The 21,946-nt window shown below is 31.8% G+C and overlaps 3 protein-coding genes across 5 annotated transcripts; 2 read left to right on the top strand and 1 right to left on the bottom strand.

Moving 5' to 3' along the window:
- Window positions 1-1,431: 1,431 nt before the first annotated feature.
- On the top strand, window positions 1,432-8,196 carry LOC139490533 (uncharacterized). 2 transcript variants are annotated; one of them, XM_071277334.1, is made up of 5 exons: window positions 1,432-1,563; window positions 3,940-4,564; window positions 6,727-6,809; window positions 7,358-7,464; window positions 7,971-8,196. In XM_071277334.1, the coding sequence occupies exons 1-5, from the start codon at window positions 1,551-1,553 to the stop codon at window positions 8,181-8,183; spliced, it is 1,041 nt and encodes a 346-aa protein (XP_071133435.1). In that variant the 5' UTR covers window positions 1,432-1,550; the 3' UTR covers window positions 8,184-8,196. The 2 variants fall into 2 exon arrangements, with proteins under 2 accessions (XP_071133435.1, XP_071133436.1); XM_071277335.1 differs by lacking the exon at window positions 1,432-1,563 and adding an exon at window positions 2,774-2,798.
- A 1,599-nt stretch (window positions 8,197-9,795) lies between these two features.
- Window positions 9,796-17,044, bottom strand: LOC139490532 (uncharacterized). Its single transcript, XM_071277332.1, has 6 exons — window positions 16,936-17,044; window positions 15,970-16,037; window positions 14,836-14,931; window positions 13,920-14,024; window positions 10,717-10,842; window positions 9,796-10,046 (listed from the first exon to the last, which is right to left on the bottom strand). The coding sequence occupies exons 2-6, from the start codon at window positions 15,983-15,985 to the stop codon at window positions 9,898-9,900; spliced, it is 492 nt and encodes a 163-aa protein (XP_071133433.1). The 5' UTR covers window positions 15,986-16,037; window positions 16,936-17,044; the 3' UTR covers window positions 9,796-9,897.
- Window positions 17,045-17,144: 100 nt separating this feature from the next.
- Window positions 17,145-21,621, top strand: LOC139490531 (IST1 homolog). Of its 2 annotated transcripts, none has more exons than XM_071277330.1 (3): window positions 17,145-17,554; window positions 18,789-19,272; window positions 20,360-21,621. In XM_071277330.1, the coding sequence occupies exons 1-3, from the start codon at window positions 17,286-17,288 to the stop codon at window positions 20,675-20,677; spliced, it is 1,071 nt and encodes a 356-aa protein (XP_071133431.1). In that variant the 5' UTR covers window positions 17,145-17,285; the 3' UTR covers window positions 20,678-21,621. The 2 variants fall into 2 exon arrangements, with proteins under 2 accessions (XP_071133431.1, XP_071133432.1); XM_071277331.1 differs by having other exon boundaries at window positions 17,157-17,554; window positions 20,363-21,621.
- Window positions 21,622-21,946: the final 325 nt, after the last annotated feature.

Below are 21,946 nucleotides of genomic sequence, written 5' to 3'. Positions count from 1 at the left end.
ATCAAGAACTTAGATTTTGACGATCCAGTAAATGCAAATTGCCAATGTATGTTCATTATCATTATTATTACAAGGCAATTTTATAGGGCATTATACAACACTACAATTACTCTAAGCGGTTTACATGTTAAAACATATATACACAAGTTCGTACATACACAAAACTAAAAAGTTAGAAAAGTAAAATCCTAATTGAAAGAAAGAAGTGCACGTTTGGTGTCATATTTAAAAGGTTTTTTTTTTAATCTTTCTGAAACTTTCTCCACTTTTTGTGGCTTCTAGATCTATTACCATTTTTGACCAGGGTGAAAGGTTTAATACCTTTGACCTTGTGTCAAATTAATCAACATTAACTGTCGAATAACAAGGTCACATTTTTCGAGAAAAAAAAAGATAAAATTTATGGTTCCCTGAATCAAAAATATTGTGTTGTCAGTTATTACAAGTGTGGACACAGATCAGTGTGGATAGTATGTTTAAATGAATGACAGTATTTTCTGACAAAAAGAGTACTCTGGTTTTTCCCAAAGGGTCCTTTTTTTATTATCGTAACCAAAATTTAAATGGGTACGGATGCAAAAGCGTATATTCTTGGTCCATGTAAAATATGTATTTTATAATAAATATTTTTTACAAAAATATTACCCTCCCTTTCAAAGTGTAAATAATACGATAAATGTGTTTTGGGTACGGTATTGTTGTATTGATGATGAAATGTTTTTATGATATGGAATTGTTTTTTTGAAGATGAAATATGTTTTGATATGGCATTGTTGTTTTGAAGATAAAATGTTTTTATGAGATGGCATTTTTGTTTTGAAGTTGCAGTGTTGCAGTGTTGTTTTGTTCGTTATAGAGCTTCATATTCCTGGGGATAGAAAAAAAATACAAAAAATTAAACCTAAACTGTAGGCTAAGATAAGCTATTATAGGGAATATGTGATCATTTGTTTCTAAACCCTTACAACTCCACCCCCTATATAAACTGTTTGCTATCATAAACATAGAGCATAAATGCTCTTCTTACTGAAACGTATTTTAAATCAGAAAATATATAATCGTGTAAAAGAAAGCGATCCCCAAGGGACAATAAAAACTAGTATGTTGAAAAAACTAATACCGCCATGGCCCAAAAAAAAAAACGAACGACAAAAAGACAAAAACATTACCAAAAACACAACATATAAGACTAAAGATTGACAACTGCTGTTATTTTTATATTTTTCCAGTCAGATATATAACTTTTCGTACATTATATAAACCAACTTTAAAATCTTCAAGCATTTAAATTATTTAATCAAATATTCTAGTCAGGACATTCATTTTAATTTCGAAATGAAATGTATACGTACAACACTTAAAGTTGAATGGGGAAATTGTTAAAGTTCTCAACAAGCTAACAAATCAGTTTAAATCTCCTATGTCAATTTTGTTTGTGTAAAGATCTTTAAAAATTGCATATCTTTACAGATGATTTCCTTTCAATGATTACATGATTTTTAATAAAAGTGCGAGTGATAAATACAAGTGATTTTTTACTTACTTTAAAAATGGCGGAACAAGGTATGTTATTTTGGTAAATTTTAAGAAAATAATTATAGAAACACAATATTCCTATGAAAGTTCATCTATAAACTGTTGTAAACATGTTATTTATTATTTCAAATGTCAACAGTTTTGTGCGTGTATTCATTTTCATAAATTTGAAGAAAACAACCGTAAAACTAAAGAAAGCAGCTGTTGTCTTCACCTGCCTTAATAATGTATTTTCTACTTTTAGAGTTGACCTTTTCCTAGATTTTGACATCGCTCATTCCCGATTGTTTTCTTTGATGTACGTGTTAAATATGTTTTTCTGTCTTTAGTTTTCTATGTAGTGGTCTGTGGACTTGTTTTTCTATACCTATTCGTCTTTCTTTTTTTTTTTGTATTATTCTTGGGGTTTTTAAGGTGGTGCCTTGGCTATAACGCTTTATTTTGACTATGAAGTTTAGACTATCTACTTGGTACCTCCCCTGTCTTTTTATAATCATTAGGAAAGTTTCAAAATATAAAATTGTTATAAATATTTTATGTAATTCTGACAAAAAAATGTGGATGACAAACATCAAATATGTTGTATTATTCATGGCACGAAATTGCAATACGTCATAAAAACTACAAAATAAGAAACAGTGTTTTATTGCAGTTCTCCATCTCAAAGTTACTGTTAGCCTTTTAACTGATATATGAATTATGTTAATATTTCTTCTACTACATGATTCTATCAGATTTGACATTCAGTAAATATTATTGTTCAGTATATATCTTGCCCGATGTTAAAGTAAAAATAGTCGTTATTTTATCCATCAATAAACTAGTAAGTTAATTCAACATTACAATTTAATAAAAATTGTTGTGTAGGCTTGTTAACACTTGTTAATTCTATCATAATACATACACAATTTTATTTATCAACTAGAGTCAAATGAATATTTAGATCTCGGTGCCCGTTTGCAGGTCTTAGTATGTTGACACATAGATTAAGTTCAATGCACGACTTTAAATTCTTAAGTTAGCAAATAAATTTATCTCACATTATGTTTAATTTGTAATTCTTTTGTGAGTTTTCATTGATTCTTCTCAGTTAATTTCGCCAATTATTGAAATGTTAGAAGAATAAAATATGATAATCAATAATAGACTACTGGAACATCGATTTTTAACTGTAGCATTTAATACACTTTATTGGATCTGATAAATAAATATATGTATTCCAGTTTTAATGGCACATTTTCTGTGAATTTACATATTCAAAGGTAAGTGTGTGTTGACAAGGATGCAACACATAAACATTGGCAATATATTTCTCTTTCTTTCTTTTTTGGGTGGATTTGGGGGGGGGGGGGTCAACACAATAGCATTGCCAGTTTAATTTTACCCTTTTACTAGTTAGTAACATTTCTTTATTTCCTATGTGTGATGGGTATTGGATAACAAATATCGTCGAATACCTACCAGTTGCTATAAAGATGAACACTCTTTGTGTGTATTTTTTCTTAAAATCAATCTGTATTTAATGTTCTATACGGAACCTTTGTATTTGTGTTTCAATGTGCAGTATCGCCCATGCTACATAAATATGTCTCTGATTTTATAACTACACTAGTGGCAGTCCGAATGTCCGCCGTCATTTCATTACACCCTATATAACAGTCAATTAATTTGTCATTTGAAGGGGTTAACTCATCGTCCGAACTTTAGTCCGTCACATTTCAAAAACATCCATGATATTTCTCCAAAGTCATTTAGCTATTGGGGATTGCTACGAATAAAAGACGACGTATGGTATATATCAATGAGACATCAACCCAAACGTCACAAACAACCAAAAGATATCTACAGGTGAAATTATATAGGTGCTTTATTGCGTTACAATCTTTTTCTAAAATCCATTATGCTACATAATTTGTTGAAAGTTTAATTAGCAATATCAAAGTCAATTAGTAAATATCGTTTTGATATTAGGGTTGAAGCCGAGTACTTCTGAATAGTCCAAATTAAGACTTAATTAAGATTAAATGTTGTTTTGAAACTAATTAGTGCCATTTTTAATTAGAGCCATTCGAAATTTTGATAAAAAAACGGGCTTTTATGAAGTATAGACATTCAGTTTTCCGAACAACAGAATACAGACTCTATGTGGACCTTTCCATCAGACTGTGCCCGTTTATGTAACTTTAAATAACTTAATTAAGTTTTTTTAAAACAATTTATAGAAGTTTTTTTAAAACAATTTATAGAAGTTTTTTTAAAACAATTTATAGAACATTTGAAGTACTTTCATTTATATGAACATTTGTAAATACATGAGCCAAGGAAAAATATCAATGTGATCATCTCTTTTAAAGTCAGCTTACACGTCAATTTTGTGCTCTAAGAAACTACAATATATTTTAGCATCAATGGAAGGACAAGTAACTTCTAGTAGTGAACAGCCAGAAACAGAAACAGGAAGTGATAATATTGCTATAGGAATACCAACTGGTGGAACTCAAAATGAACAAATAGTAGCTATTCCATCAAGTGATCCTCCAATGGCTACCAAAAAACCAGCAACACCAGAATTATCTTCAAAAGAAAAGATGGTCAGAGAATTAGAAAAAATGAAACGAGCAGACTCACTTAAGGAGGAATGGCGCACTTATGAATATAAGAAGTTATGTAGAAAGAATAAAGATGATTTAGAGAGACAAAGACTTTCAAAGGGAGTAGAATTAAATGCTGGTGTAAATGAAGCTAAACAGGCCATTAAAAAAATAACAGACGATGAAGAATTTTTCGCACTGAAGAAACAGCGAAGACATTTTAGGGAAGAATCAGCATTAATCAGAAGAAAACTTGAAGAGAAAATGGGAATTTTGATTCGGAGAGATAACCCAGAACTTAAGCAAATGGTGGAAACATTCATATTCAAACCAGAAGATAATTCAACAATTCCTGAACATATATTGAAGGTTTTGTCGTGGTCAGAAATTGAAGATCTCAAAAAAGCTTTTGATTTATTTGACATGAAGAGCAAAGGGTATGTCATAATATTTACTTCCATTTTTTAGTACTTGATGACGAATTATAATTTTTAAAATGAGACATACGTATACATTTACATAGATAGGAAATATAAATACGTGTATTATTATCGTAAATACCAGTAATAACCAAATGGTATTAGCATGATATGGCAGAGTCTGAAACTTTAATGACTGCCTTCGATGTAAATTTTTGAACCGTGTGTCTGATTTCGTGTCCCCGGACCCTTTGAGACCCTTTTTAAATCACTGTGGGTTTTGCTCACTGTTGAAGGCTGTACGATGACTTATAGTTGTTTACATACTAGTTTTTCAAGCGACTCTTTTGATCGTTTAACTTATTGGTAGTCATACCATAATTACTTATTTACTTTCATACAGCTAAAGGCTTCAAATGATTCACAAATTTATGTTTTATACCTATCTTTGTCTCCATTTCAAGATAAAAATGAGAAGTACTCACATGTAACTAGTTCAACTCAATTACATGACATATCGATGTGCCTATCATAATACCAAGTCTCATCAAAGTTATATATTTAAGTGTTTGTACTTTAAAAGAGTGTGCTGTCAATGTCAAACACTGTTTCATTCATAAGCACCTTATCTACTAAACATTTGAAGATACAGAGCTTGACAGGGGTACAGAGTCAAATAAGAGATCTACCAAAGGGAGGTTAGGAATGCCCTTTACCGTCAGGCGTCACACGGTCAATTTCTGATACCGTTAGCGTCAAATTGGTTAATATTTTTTCTTGATTCGTCATGATCAGAAGTCTCAAATAATTATCGTTACCGTTATTTTTTGAAAAATTAATATGATTCGTCAAAATCAGTCGATTTTTTTATCTTCTATTTTAGAAAGTGTACATTTGATCGTTATGTTCCAAACATTACCGTTTACGTCATTTGGCAAGACATTTTATCGTTATTCGTCATGAAGGTGTCCCCATTACTATCCCCAAAGCAAAGGGATGTCCAAACTCACAAGTCAAAGAAAAACCCACAACGTCTTGGCAAACAACCAAAAACGATCAAAAACGTACAACAGTCTACAAAACACAACCTGAGACTGTTATGTGTAATTATAGTAATCTCAGACACAACTGAGAAAACTTCGTCTAGATTGGGAACTCGAACCCTCTAAATACAGATATATCCATACATACTAAAAATACAGACCTTTTAAAAATAAACTCATAAGCGTATTATATATTAAAAAAAAATCCATGCGTTATAAACATTTCTGGTAAATAAGATTAACTAAATAACAGGATCAGTACAAAGAGTGTAATAAAAGACAAATAACTTGAATCAAGATGACCAAAATAAATCGAGTTTGATGTAATGCCGGCGTCACACATTGGCGTATAGACCGGCGTGCACCAAACGTACAGAGAAAATTGGCAAAGTCGGTATACGCTAGTTGCACGCCAGAGGAACGCTAGGTAATCGTTAAACGCGCGTTGTATAAGTTTGAAGTACGTCGAAATACAAAGGTAAACGCTTGGTGAACGCTACAACTAGAGGAAATTTTTATGCTGATAAAAATGTTCATCCAGCTCAAGTGTGTGTCTAGCGTATACCTGTACGCTAAACACACGTTATACATACGCTACAAGCGCGTTAAACGCGCTACAGATAAGTTTGAGACACGTTTAGGGCACGTTGTATACGCTTCGAGATCGTTCGACTTTAACTAAAACGTATGCGGGTGTGTTTGTAACAAACACCCCATAATAGAACTTCCAAGATACGACCAGGGCGCGTCTCAAACACGTTCAAGAAACTTTTTCACCTCGTAGCGTACATTTAATCTAAGTTAGACAAACGCCAGGCATACGCAACCATACGTTTTTTGAACGCCCGATAAACGCTTAGGTACGCTTCTCGTACGCCCAATACACACTTAAAGCCCGTTTTGGACACGTTACAGATATGATTGACAGGTTGAATGTATCCAAAATTACTAGCGTATTGGCAGCGTACATCATAGTTTAAAACGCCCGGCATACGTCGGAGCTATACGCTGATGTGTGACGCCGGTATAAGATTACTATTTATTAGTATACAAGAGGCCTAAGTTGTGAGAATAGATTGAAAAGTATGATGCAGAATAGTATAAATTATTATATACATTAATGTAATATTTTAACAGATATATAAATGCAAGAGATGTCAAAAGAATAGCAAAGATGCTTGGATTTAGAGCAACCAAAGTAGTGTTTGATGAAATGATAAGTATGTATTTAATACAGTTACTAAATAGGTCTATAGGAAACAAGGAATATATAATAGATATAGAACATGTGGTTAGAGATTGATGTACAATCTAGCGGACAACTGTCTCTATATATAAATTGTCTTATTAGAATAAACATTTATGCTGCCATCAGAACACTTCCAATCAAACAGTGAAAATTCTTGGCCAGTACAGATCGTCACATGAATCTGTTCACCTACACATTTGGACAAAGGAAGATAACTCTAATTCAATATTGCAAAATACTTGTTTTCTTTCCATATTTTTTTTTTTAATTTAAGCATTTTTTCAGCTTTTAGTGTCCTACTCAGACAATACAGTAATTTCAAAAGAACAAACAACCCCATAATTGTCTGTTCTCTGTAGCATGGTTAATTACAGAAAATTTCAATAAGCATTTTAAAGTTTGATAAATGTTCATTATTGTGTCCAAGAACAGACTTTATGACACATTTTAAAAAAAAACCACTATTTTATTGATGGGATATTAAAAAAATTTATATATATAAATGAATATATTTCATAGGTGAATTAGCAGGTCCACCTAAAGATAGAGTGACATTTATAAACTTCCTAGATTTCATTGTAAAGAGTCAAGGAGAAGGTCCTGATCCGTATGATGAAATACTTCAGGTAAGATTAGGTTTATAGCAATATTGTCCTGAATATGCCGGAAAAATGTGCCTCTAGACGTAAAGCATACAACAATCAATCAGTACCAATACTAACCTATCCATTTAACATATCAAATTACAAAAGACAAAATCCTATTGGAAACAAAATATTACCATAATAATCAGAAATTAATGCGAAGTTTTTATCATTGCGAAAAATGCGACAGAGTTGTAAACGCATTAATTCCAACTCGCATTTTGAAATATTTTATATGAATTAAACATGATTTTTCACAAAATCGTCAAAATTAAAATGGCATTTAAGTTTAAAATGACAAAATCGCAATAATAAATGCACGCATAGTAGCAAGAGATCAATTAAAATAGAAGATCTTTTAGTCCTAGCCATACGTAACACATGCTCATTGACAAAACAACAAGGGAAAATACGATGCAGTATACTAGTACCTGCACATTACACATTTTTTAAATTATATTTAAAGTGCAAATGTATTTTTCTTGCAGGCTTTCAAAATAATGGACACAGAGGAAAATGGTTTTCTGACATTAGCTGATCTTAAACAAATATGTGAGAGTGTAAACTTAAACTTTTCCAATAAAATCATACAAGAAATGATTGAAGAGGCTGACAATACTGGAGATGGAAAGATCTCATTAACAGAATTTACCAGTATCATGTGCCAAACAGGGCGCTTCAAATATTGTGCTCCAAAATAAATATTTAAATTGTTATTTTGTTGAACTTATAACAAATTTGATCATGTCTGTTAACAAAGATGTTTGCCCATTAAAAGATGTCATAATGAAGAACCTAAATGCACAATTAAGTCGTTATTGTAACTTAAGGAAGTTCACTACTCAGTTTCAAAATAAAGAGCTTTTCATAAAACTAGTATATATTGATAGCGGATTTATAATTAAGGAATCAAAAAAGCAAAAAATATATAGAGGTCAATGTGCTTGTTTTCGAGATATTAGCCATTGAAATTTTGGCTGGGAAAATGTTCTCTCTTGATTTTTCATAGCTTTATCATTGACAAGTTTGAGTTCTCAAAAACTATTAAAAAATAAATAAGATTTTTAAAGACTTTTACAAATGGCTTATAATTATACATGCAAAAAATTTATTAAAAGAAAAATGGGGGTCAATGGGCAAAACATTTTAAAGCATTCAAATGGATAAAACCAGAGGATTCCGAAAATCTGACAAAAATTCCGAAACATAACAAGCAAACATCCTTAAAAGCAATGATGAATTCTATTAGACTTTGTGCAAGCATCAATTAGTAATGAACCAAATTATTTTTGACATATATATGATATTCGAGTGCAAAACACAGTTTGTCTAGATTTACCTTGGCTTCATCGGGTATACTTCTGACCAATAGTTCCAAAAGTCAATTATACAAAACAAGTATAAACAAGTTTTTAAAGGGTCTAAACAGGAAGTGCTTAGGTCGACCAGGCGACTTTAGTACACCTTATTGAGTAACTTTTGTAGATATGTTCATTTCTGTTTTGTTGACCTTTATTTGTCAAAAACAACAACATCTATATCATAGAAAAGGATATCCATGATTAATTTTGCCTTATTAATATATTCTAGTCACAAATCAGTTTCAAAATAATTAATACATGTACTTACTTTGAATTACACATCTTTCACTAATCCAGCTATGTATAGATTATTGGGTTTTCTACACATTGATATCGTAAAATATCAGCCACAAGCCACAATGAAAACCTTTTTGGTAAGTGAGTGAAAACTGATTATTTAAGTGAATTTTCTTAAGTCAAAGGACCATAACTCTGCACAAATTCATCAGCCTGGAACAAAATTCAAACTTGATCTGAACTTGTCATGACATAAATATATACCAATTTTCAAAAAAAATGTCTTCAAGCATGACGAAAGAAAATGCAGAAAACTGATCATTTGAGAGATTTTTTAAAGTCTAAGGACCATAACTCTGCACAAAATCATTAGACCAGAACAAAATTTGACGTTGATCTGTAACTTGTCATGATAAAACAATACACTAAATATCAAATCAATATCTACAAGCATAAAGAAATGTGTGGAAAACTGATTTGCTGAAATGACAGATGGACAGACAGACAGACAGACAGACAGACAGACAGACAGACAGACAGAGTGCAAACCTAAAGTCCTGTTTGATCTCCTCAGAAGGGGACTAAAAACTAGTGGCCTCATTTCATTTGATGTAATACACTATATGTAAAACAGATCCAGTTGCTCATGGTCAAGTACATTACATAACATGCAAGGCAAAAGGTCCAAATCTAGAATAAAAGCTTCTAACAGAAATATTATTACATTCATAGCAGGAAAATGTATTGATACTTTTTTTTTATTTATTTCTCATAAATACAGAATGCTGGAATAAATAAAACTATGATGTCTTTATCATCAGCTGTTGGGAGAGTGTTGTGCAGCCTTTTTATAGTCCTCTGCTAGCTTTGGATTTTCTTGGACCCATCTCTCAGCAGTATTCTCTTTCAACCAATCACCAGATTTAATGTTTTTATTTAAAGTCTTTAACATATCTTCAATGGTATCTGCAATAAGATTTAACAAAATAAACTCTTTTTCATTTAAAAACTTCAGTTTATTCAAGTTTCACAAAAGTAGTAGATGGGGAGATAACTCCAATGTCTCACTATAAAGAAATCATTCATAAACTCCAAGGTAAAAAGTTGGTAGATAATAATATAAGGAAAACATGAATTGTGTTATATATTTTAACAGCAAAAAATACAAAAGAATGTTTTCTTTGCCCAATAGTGAATGATAGTTTATCCACTTGGACATCACTTTGTTTTAAATGATCATCAAAGAGATTTTATCTTAGTTATCTCAAATTTGAATCCATTTAGTATCTTTTCTATCATTTTACAGGTAGAAGGCACCCAGCTATTTTCAATCAATCTTAGACTCTTAATAACAAGACCTGTTTATTTTTGCTTAATCAACTTCTAATTTATGTGGTCTGGTAGAAAGTCATAAACAATCATATCACATCTTCTTATCTTTTTTATATTTCTTTTAGAAATACATTTTTAAATGGTTTTTTTCTACAATTTAAATTGCTTAAGACTTGATATAAGGCACCTATTCATCTTTGAACATTTTACCCTGACCTTTGGACATTAATTTGTACTAACCATGACGAGCTATCAGATTTCTGTCTCATTAAAGTTATGTTTCAATATATGAATGATTACAAACCTATTCCTTTTCTCCCTCCTTCAGCAGCTTCTCCTTTACTATCTGTTGTCTGATCCCCAGAACATATAGATGTTCCTTCTAAGTTTTCTGCCACTCTGTTCAGTAAGTTCTCAAGTCCTGGAAGTTCTGTAACAAATAGTTAGTCATATATTATCTAACATTATCTTAAATTTATGAATATCTATAGAATGATCTTGCAGTAGTTTTTTTTTATTGATATTAACTATTAAATTTAAAACTGATCCATACTTAATCTGTATGTAATTGTGGTGACAATCTATCCCATAAGTGTGTAGTAATTGAAAATTGAATATTTTGATATGGGAATTCCATATTAATTGATACAAAAATAATATAATAGTTACAGAACTACATGATTTTTTGTCAACAACAAAAAATATAATTCAACAAAAGAATGGAGACTACATATAAATGAATATATTATGTTGAAAGTCTTACACTGATATGCGGCCAAGCTTAGCGAAAGGTAGTGCGACGTAATCAGTCAAACAAACTTTATTAGATTAACTCGTAAAGGAACGATCGTTTTCATTGGCCAATTCAAACCTTCACCCTCACACCTGCAAAAATAGAACACGCGTACTTTAAGTTGAATGGACTGATCAGTATTCACGTAGCTGGTCAAGGTTGTTATAACCTCCATCGTAGTATTCACGTACATTATTGTGTTCTTGATTATCCCATAGCAATTCTAACTTTTCAATGATACATGTATGTGCATGTAAAATTCATTGAATTTATAATTTTGTGCACTAGTAAAATTTTAAACTTTAAAATTTTAAGGTTTCACATCTAAATATTTAATTCAACTGTCTCCTCTCAGTTGTTTCTGGATTAAGAGATCTACCATTTTATTTTGATGGGAGGGTGGACTTTAATGAAACAGTTAGTTCTTTTTTCTAAGTTGTATTCTCTGTCCTGTCTTTTTATTTTTAGTCTATTTAGTCCTGCAATTTTAGTTTTTATTAGTTTGTCCGTTTTTTTTTTGTTTACATGAATTGTAAGTCAGACAAGTTTTTTTCTACATTGGCTAGAGGTATAGGGGGAGGGTTGAGATCTCATAAACATGTTTAACCCCGCCGCAATTTTGCGCCTGTCCCAAGTCAGGAGCCTCTGGCCTTTGTTAGTCTTGTATGATTTTAAATTTTGGTTTCTTGTGTATAATTCGGAGTTTAGTATGACGTCCATTATCACTGTACTATTATGCATATTTTAGGGGCCAGCTGAAGGACACCTACGGGTGCGGGAATTCTCGCTACATTGAAGACCCATTGGTTGCCTTCGGCTGTTGTTTGCTCTATGGTCGGGTGGTTGTCGCTTTGACATATTCACCATTTCCTTTCTCAATTTTAAGTTGCTCATCCTGCCTTTTTATATATTTCGCAAGTTTTAAGTATTCGACTTAGAATAATGTGATTTTTTTTGTAATTCAGTTTACTTAATTTTGAGAAAAAAATCCTGAAATTCTAAGTAAATTCAGAACATGAAACCGACCATACTTTGTTTAGAGAAAATTATACTTTATAAACTCCAGCGATACTATACTTAATGTTTTTAAAAGCGTGTTTATTCTTTAAATGTATTGATAAAAAGGTTGACCCCCTTCTAGTACATGCATTCAGTCATACTTATTAATAATTTCTTAATATTTCGTTAATCAGTTTATCTTACATGTATGATTTTGTATTTCATTTTAAATACACATGCATACTTCACGTCACTTTGGCGGATAGTTCAACAATGTTATGCATATCACCTTCTTACAGTATTAAATTAAAGGAGAGGTTTTTAGCCAATTTAAATCGAAAACAGTACATTTATATTGTTCCTTATAAACTAAGATAAGTTTGTTTTTTTTAGTTCCACACATACAAAAGAAAAAATCTTCGCCGATGTAACATTTCAATCCTTTTTACACCAGAATGCCTTCACTGAATTCATTTGAATTTCGTGGTGATCATGATAGTATATTGCATACTACTTCTTCATTCACGTGCAGACGTGCACAAATGATACGATTATTGTTTGTTTTGTTTCTATATTTCGAGGACAGTTTGCCCCGTTTATGATACGTAAATTCTTAAACCAAACGCTTAGCTCCTGTGTAAATTTCTGTATCTTCGTTTTATAGCATGAAAACACTAAAAGCGGCACATGTATTTTATTTTATCCTTATATGTTTCATAATGCGGTACATCATAGTTATTTACACGATAATAATGTTGCTGCAGTATAATATTTCGACACAACAATTTGAAATACACAAAACATTTATTTGATTCTTTTGACCAAAGATTTGTAAACTATACATTGTCAAATTCTTGTTTTTACATTCGTAGTAACATAGTACATTCCATAGTCAGTCACCTGTGTCAATTCACGTGCAAACTACAAATGTTGTTGTATTTGAATCTTTCGGCCAATGAAATGAGACGTTACAAGTTGTTAGTTTGTGATACGCCAGAATGTTATCAATGAACTATCAAACGCTAAAGTTGACTGCATTTCAGTGTAAAGGTCAAGATTTCACTACAAGTATCAAATAAACCAAACATTTATAAATATCCATGATAATGTGGTCACAGTCACAAAAATTCTGTCTAAGGGAGCTACCATATGATTTTTATGGGGGGGCTAGGATGAAAAATTTTGTCCTGCATTTTTTTTTAGTTGTAATCTCTGTCCTGCCTTTTTATTTTTCACTCTATTTGGTCCTGCCTTTTTTTTTTAGTTTATCCTGACTTTTTTTGCCTAAATTGTCATCCTGACTTTTTTTTTTTGCAAGTGTCTCATCCTGCCTTTTTTTTTACTCAAAATTCCTGTCCTGCCTATTTTTTTCAAATTTCATCCTAGCCCCCTCCCCCCCATAAAAATCAAATGGTAGCTCCCTAACAGACATATATATGTGAGAAATTCACATGACAAAAAAAAATTTGTTTTATTCAGTCACCAAACCATGAAAGTGAGGTCAAGGACAAGTAACAAATGACTGATGTAAATTTCATATCATAAGATATCTGCATACAAGGTATGAAGACTCCAGGTCTTCTATCTTCTGAAATAAAAAGTTTGATTCAAATATTTTATGCTGCTGCCAGATAGTAATCCCTATCTCTTGCATAGTGTGACTTTCGTCACAGGCTAGACAAAAATGATGTTATATCTACATTTTGTAGTTCTACCTTTAATTTGAAGATCTCCCTCAACAGGTTTAGATGCTGGTTTTGGTGGTGGTAGACTATCAAGCTGACCAGTGAAATCTTTCATCAGCTCCTCTAGGGATTTATCTGCAGCAGATAGTAAAAAAATGTAAAAAAAATCTAAAACTATTTAATTCATTTATTGAATTTGTCATACATTACAATCTTTTGTCTCAGAATTATTTCATTATCTCAAAACAGAAATTTGTAAATGCTATGTTACTTAATACTTTTATTCATGCAAAAATGTGTCAGACAATCTACATTTCTATTTTTCAAATAATTTGACAAATAATATAATATTATATTATACCATGTACATGAACCACATTTAGCATTCTGAATTCATTATTTGTTGAAGACTTGCAAATGTTTGCACTGGTCCCAAGTCAGGAATCTGATGTACAGTAGTTGTTGTTTGTTAATGTAATTTATATGTGTTTCTCGTTTTTTTTATATAGATTAGACCATTGGTTTTCCCGTTTGAATGGTTTTTACACTAGTAATTTTGGGGCCCTTTATAGCTTGTTGCTCAGTGTGAGCCAAGGCTCCTTGTTGAAAGCCATACATTGACCTATAATGGTTTACTTTTATAAATTGTTATTTGGATGGAGAGTTGTCTCATTGGCACTCATACCACATCTTCCTATATCTATATGAATCCTTCTGAAATTATGCAATGTTCTGCAGTATGCAGAGAGCTAGAAATTTTCCCAGCAAGAGGCAACTAAATGTAGTTTAGTACTTTTATAATGACAGCCATAAAGACACAGCATCATCAAAGTGTTACTGCCAGACAGAAAAAATCCAGATCACACAATTTCTGTACTTTTATGGTCAACCGTTGAAGATATACCTGTAGCATATATTTGAGAAAATACATATCATGCATATTAACCTATTTTTCCTGTAGATCTATCTACTTCCTGCTCATTGGAATGTTTGAGTTTTGGAGGTGATAAGTTGTCCAGTTGTTCCAACAAATATTCAACACCTAAAATATTATATATAAATATATATTAAACATAAATAATAGACCACCTCTTTTTCTAAATAAATTTGATAATTTTAACTAAAAATTTTGAATCGTTCAGTTTTGAATAAATCAATTGTGGCCTGAGTTTCTTTTTAATATACATATTTCTGGGACTATTATACTAACTACATGATACAAAAAGCTGTCAATCAAAACAAAAAATCAATAATCATCAATCGGGACAATGAAATCTCAACAGACGAATCAGTTTCCAGTCCAATTAGTATAATATTAACAGTCCCAGCATATATAGGGCAATTTAAAGGTTGAAATGTACAATGTATATATAAAAAAGAAGATGTGGTATGATTGCCAATGAGACAACTGTCCATAAAACACCAAAATGATACAGACATTAACAAATATAGGTCACTGTACGGCCTTCAAAAATGAGCAAAGTCCATACCACATAGTCAGCTATAAAAGGCCCCAATATGACAATGTAAAACAAATCAAACGACAAAACTAACAGCCTTATTTATATAAAATAATGAACGAAAAACAAATATGTAACACCTAAACAAACGACAACTACTGAATTACAGGCTCCTGACTTGGGACCGGCACATAAATAAATAATGTGGCGGGGTTAAACATGTTAGTGGGATCCCAACCCTCCCCCTAACCTGGGACAGTGGTATAACAGTACAACATATTTAGAAAGAACTATAAAAATCAGTTGAAAAAGGCTTAACTCATCAGATGGACAAAAATACAAGTGGATGTGGCCGGGTACTTGTACATCCCAACAACAAAAAGACACTAGGAACAGATCTGAGAGTACTCGCAGTTATCTGACATCTAGTTTAAAGCCACTAACAACTAATAAAAAAAAATCATGCATCTAAGACTAAACAATCAATCCGTACACATCCAACATCCAATGGATTTAGTGTAAAGATACCTGTAGTAAAGATACCTCTTTTATGATTGTTTGATATCTATTAGCTTGTACAAGTTAGCAATAATATTAATGCATTCATTTCAATTTCATACCTTTTCCTTCAGCCATACTGATTATAAGTTTATGCCATTATCTGCTGAACAAATATTCTAGCATGGACCTACAAAAAATAAATATCTTTATCCAATTCTTCTATAAATTAATTATGTTACTCGATAATTTACAAGAGTAAATGAGAAACAAAAGATGGAAAAGTCAGCAAAATATCAAACTTGAAAGCATAAACATATTTACACTTTTGGTATTTAGCCGAATTTTGTCTCTGAATCACCATAGATCTACTCTGAATAACCTTATGAGTCATGACGACAAACAATAATCGTATTTTTTTTTAATTGTGCTGTCAAAGTTTATGGGAACCTGCGTTATTGTACGTAATGGCGGACAAATTTCCATACAAGAGTGAACAGTTCTTATGTTATTACTCAGTTACTCCTGGAGCAGATCCATAATTAATCACCCACAAATATAGATGTTTACACAAAATTGTAAATACTTCATTCACGTGCATGGGTCTCATTGGGATCTAAGCTTGACGCTGGATTGTCAGATTTTTTTTATGCGTGACACATGAAAGTCAAATAATTAAGCGTGAAAACAGGAAACAAAGTCTGATGGGACACAGGAAATGACGTGCTATTATGGCAATGAGAAGCTGGAGGTAGGGGTATGAGATTCTCACTTAACAATAAGCAGGATCCAGATCAGACCTTCCTCAATGAGACCCCCATTCATACGGAAATTTGCAAATATCGAGTCAGACAATATCTTATATCAATAAACACTAAATTAATATCTAATTATGTTGATTTTAGCCATCTTATTCATTTAGATAAATTCTCCTTAGTGCTTTAAAAAAATAGTCTAAAAATCTTATTATTATTCCCCATCCCCTAAATAATAAAAGAGTAAATTCATTTTGTTGACCACGTATATATCATCAAGGACGTATAACTAATATACGTCTTTGATATCATGTATATAATATTTTTAAAAACCTGTAAATCTATGACTAAGTTCTGCTGGTCTTTTCGGTATTAGCCTAAACCAAAATAAACCAAATTAAGATTATCTTCGTAATTATTTTTATGATTTATAATGTAATCTAATAGATATTCATTTAAAAATAAAACTTAAAATTTATATTTATATATATTTATGCATCTACAATTGATTGCATTTTACGTAAATGATATGATATATTTCTATTTTTATTTTCGTACGATAAACAGGGAAGTGACGTCAAACACAAACAAATCCTGTCAGGGTCGTGTGACTGTGAATTTCTATATGTTGAAATAAAACTGTGACACAGTGGTTAGAAATCACTTTTCAGGCATTCGACAAAATGTTCAGCAGTAGCGCAAATTACAACAAACTGAAAACCAATCTGCGATTGGTGATAAATCGGTTAAAACTACTTGAAAAGAAAAAGACAGAACTTGCTGCCAAAGCTAGAAAAGAAATAGCTGATTACATTTCAGGAGCAAAAGATGATAGAGCAAGGATAAGGGTAGAACATATTGTTCGAGAAGATTACCTGGTTGAAGCTATGGAACTTCTAGAAATGTACTGTGACCTTCTGTTGGCACGATTTGGTCTAATCCAAACACAAAAGTAAGCATTTCACATACTTGTCCAAGCACTTGTTTCTATCCATGGGAAGGTGGCTATCCATATATGTAGAACTCTAGAATACAATGGTACTCTGAACTGCCATGGTCAGGCTGAGGTGCATCTGATGGTTTGACCTCCGCAAATAGTAAAAAAATAACATAAGGACCTAAGAGCTACAATGTATGTACAGTTCCGCAGCTAGCTATTGGTATGCTTTTCGTGTTTATATAGCGATCAATGTGAAAAAGCAGTTTTTAAGTTAATAAGGGTCTTACAATATGTAAACTGTTGATACAACAAGAAACGAGGGGATAGTCATGATAGTAAATGTAGATAGCATGGATAGTGTAAATTAACTGTCTGCAGCAAATGTCTACACTCTATAAAAGGTTCTACACTGTGTACAATGGAGCGTGACATTCTGTAAATATACATGGGCCACAGTCTCTTTATTGTAAGACTACGGTAAACGAGGAACTCATGAGAGAAACAACGTACTGTCGTATTGATAGAATGCTAATGCAGAACTATTTAGAAAATGAAGATGTCTACATGAAGATAATCTCTCATTTAGTAGACAATAATGAATGTTAATTTATATAGTTTTTTACATATAAAAAAAACTCATAATAATTACATGTCTTGATTTTAAAATAGAAATCAAGCATTAAATACACCATTGCACTTCAGCATAGACCATAGTACTTCAGTGTGACCATCACATTTCAGCGACCCCATCACACATCTGAGTCCTACATATAAAAAGAAGTTGACCTTGCCATGGATAGAAACAAGTGCCGGTGGTCTTTTCATAATTATATGACCATCAATATGCTGTTACTGTACATGTACATGTGATGTGATTTAACTCAACAAAAAGTGAAACCCATATAAAATAAGCTGCTTATAAAAGGCTTTGTATATGCTGTAGTCCATTCTATTGATTGTTTTTAGTTGGTTCAATATACATGTAAGCAAGAATTATTTCTCTTTTCTTGGGATGTTTGATGTCTAAAATATATGTTCTTTCAGGAAACAATTTTAATTTCCATGTATGCCTTGATTTATATGTTGATTAATTAATCATTAGTCTACCATGATTACAATCATGATAATCTAGTTAGGATTAATTTATTAAACCTGTTTGTAGATCTGTTCTTTTTCATTTGCATGATTTGCTTAGTTTTCTTATGAAAACGTATATTAAAATGAGTCTGTTTTTTTAACATTACAGAGAACTAGATCCTGGTTTGGAAGAGCCAATAGCAACACTGATCTGGGCAACCCCAAGATTACAAGCAGATGTTCCAGAATTAAAAATTGTCGCTGACCAGCTATCAGCTAAATATGGCAAAGAATTTGCTCAGAGTTGTAGAACAAATGAACTGAACAATGTTAATGAAAAAGTTATGCATAAATTAGGAGTTCAAGCACCACCCAAGATTTTAATAGAAAGATACATGATTGAAATAGCCAAGACATATAATGTACCGTTTGAACCTGACCCCTCAGTAATGGCTCAAGATGAAATATTTGCTGCAGAGAACTTGTTAATTGATTTGGATGAGAAGAAAGGAGGTGGTGGTAGTGGGGGAGGAGGGGGAGGTGGCATGAGTGTGCCACAGATACAACCATCAGCATCAGCACCTTATCCACCAAGAGCCCCACAAGATCCTGCCTATCCTCCTCCACCAGGTGGAGGATATCCACCTCAACAGGTTAGAAATTTGTTAAAAATGAAATAGATGGAAATATTGTTATTAAAAGTTTCAACTTTTCCTATCCACATGTACATGTACATCCATCTACATTTAACAATCTCAGCTGGAAAAAAATCAGGGCAAATTTTGTTTGAAAGAGTCATGGATTGATGTACATGTCTCATTGGCAATCATACTAACTACATTGTACATTTCATGTCTGTGGACGGTCCACATATATATTATACTAATTTTTATTTTTGTGACCCCCACATGCACCCACAGTAAATTAAAAAAAAACGGGTGGACATTTTAAAAAAAACCACCCGGTTGCAAGTGATTTTTTTAAAACACCCACCTTCCCTTAGTGAAAAAAGGAAAACACTGGGACCTCAGCAGGAACATGTACATTTGATCAAACTCAGTATATATATCTGTATGACTTTTTATTTTGAAAATTATACAACATTATCATGATTATTTAACATGTTTAATGAATGATGTATCTGAAATTTGGAAAATCACAAAATTTTCACAACTTATTACTCAGGATGCATAGAAGTGACATCAATGAAAATATACTTCAACATGTATTTCACATCTTTATCAGTCTATGGTTATGAAAATAAGAAGATGGAACTATATGATTGCCAATGTGAACTCTCAATTGTCTATATTCATATTACATAACGAGCAATTTAAATTTCAATCCATTTGGCTGATGAATTTTTCCTTCCTTTAGTTCTTTGTCTTCAACATTGCATATATATATATATTTATAATGTTTATTCAACTGAGATGTATGGATGCATAATTGAGGACAAAACAAATTTTAACAACACAGCAACCTTAGGATTTAAAAAAGAACGTCACAAGCAGTCATTCGTCCTGAACATGTATGAAATATTTGCCACTGGACATTAAGCAACCAACAATCAATCAATCATGATCATACCAGAATGCTATGAATTTACACAGCTTACAAAAAATATGAACTATGGTACTATGTACATTGAACATTCTGCAGATTTAAACTTAATATTCCTAATTATTTGTCTTTGAAAGTACAAACATTGTAATTTAAATACAATTTACTTTATTTCAGCAGAATCAACCAGGTGGATTTCCACCACCAGTTCCCCAGTCAGGACCAATTGGACCAGGGGGCTTTGTGGACCCAGGAGCAGTTCCACCAAAACCATCCTATGATGATTGGTTAGGCGAAGACCCAAAGAAGCAGGTCCATAGTGCACCCAGTGGACCCCCACCTAATGTAGGCTTTAATTTACCAGATCTACCAACAGTACCTAATAATACATTACCTGACCCTGGTAATTCTGTGGGGACATCGTCAGCAGGGGGAGAGGACATTGACTTTGATGATCTAACAAAAAGATTTGAAAAACTGAAGAAAAAGAAGTGAAAATACTTGGATGCTTTTATTTCTTATGTAGGAACCTTGTAATAAAATTCCTTTCTTAAAATCATAGCAACTATTTATTTGTTTTGTGACACATTGAATCATTTACATGCATGCACTCTTAGTATTTTCCTAATTAATCAGTGAAATACTTCAAACATATAACTACTAACAAATAATCTGGTATGAAGGACTCTAAAGAAAGTCGATTGTATCCATGTTTACACTTAAATAACTGGATTTTGATGCATATATCAGAACACATATTAAATTTATTTTTTTGTTTGAACATCTTGGTAAATAAAGTAAAACTGAAAGTATTAAATGTGAAAGACAAAGTCAAATTTTTCATTTTTTATATGTGCCATCCCCATATTATGACCTCATAATTATGAACTTATTGGATTGATTCATATGTTGTTTTTTTATACAGCATAAATTATATGCATGGTGTTAGTTTTTTTATATCTCACTCTAGAAGTGGGGGGCTCTATTGCAATAAGCTTGTCGATATCTATTCAACAAGACTACATGTAGCATACAGCTACTAATGTTGACCAGAAATGTGCAAGCACTTTTCAGATTTGTCAGTTACCTTCCTTTCTTCGTTTACTATGATTGCTTGGTGGGTTATGCTTAGAACAACAACATGTACAACCTCTTGTTTGTAATTCTTTTTATAAATGATGTACATGTGTATTTAAAATGTAAATGTCATGTGAACTTCTTTGAATGCAAATCTAGTTTAAATAAATTATTTAACCAGCGTTTTAAAACATATTAATGAATTGTATGATAATTTATATTATTGAAACACGTTTAACATTCATATCAGCAAAATAAACTGTACAAACCAATATTGTTAAATTTGGCATTAAGAAATATTGAAAAAAGAATTTGACTGAATAATTGTTAGATATCTGATAATGATTAAATTTGTCTTTATATACCTTTTTGTTTAATTATATTCAATTTAATGGCATTTCTAGCAATACATATATTACGATGTATGTTGTAGTCTAGATGTCATACCCGAAATTCATACCAATGGATATAGGAAGATGTGGTGTGAGTGCCAATGAGACAATTCTCCATCCAAATAACAATTTATAAAAGTAAACCATATTATAGGTCAATGCACAGCCTTCAACACATCGAACAATAAGCTATAAAGTGCCCCAAAATTACTAGTGTAAAACAATGCCATTTAAGTAGATAGTAAGGTGTAATATTTTTTTAGCTCATCTACTTGGATTGTGTAGTCAGATAAAA

The sequence above is a fragment of the Mytilus edulis genome, chromosome 10 (assembly GCF_963676685.1).
Source record: "Mytilus edulis chromosome 10, xbMytEdul2.2, whole genome shotgun sequence".
Lineage (NCBI taxonomy): Eukaryota > Metazoa > Mollusca > Bivalvia > Mytilida > Mytilidae > Mytilus > Mytilus edulis.
This window is presented reverse-complemented; position numbering and strand designations above follow the sequence as displayed.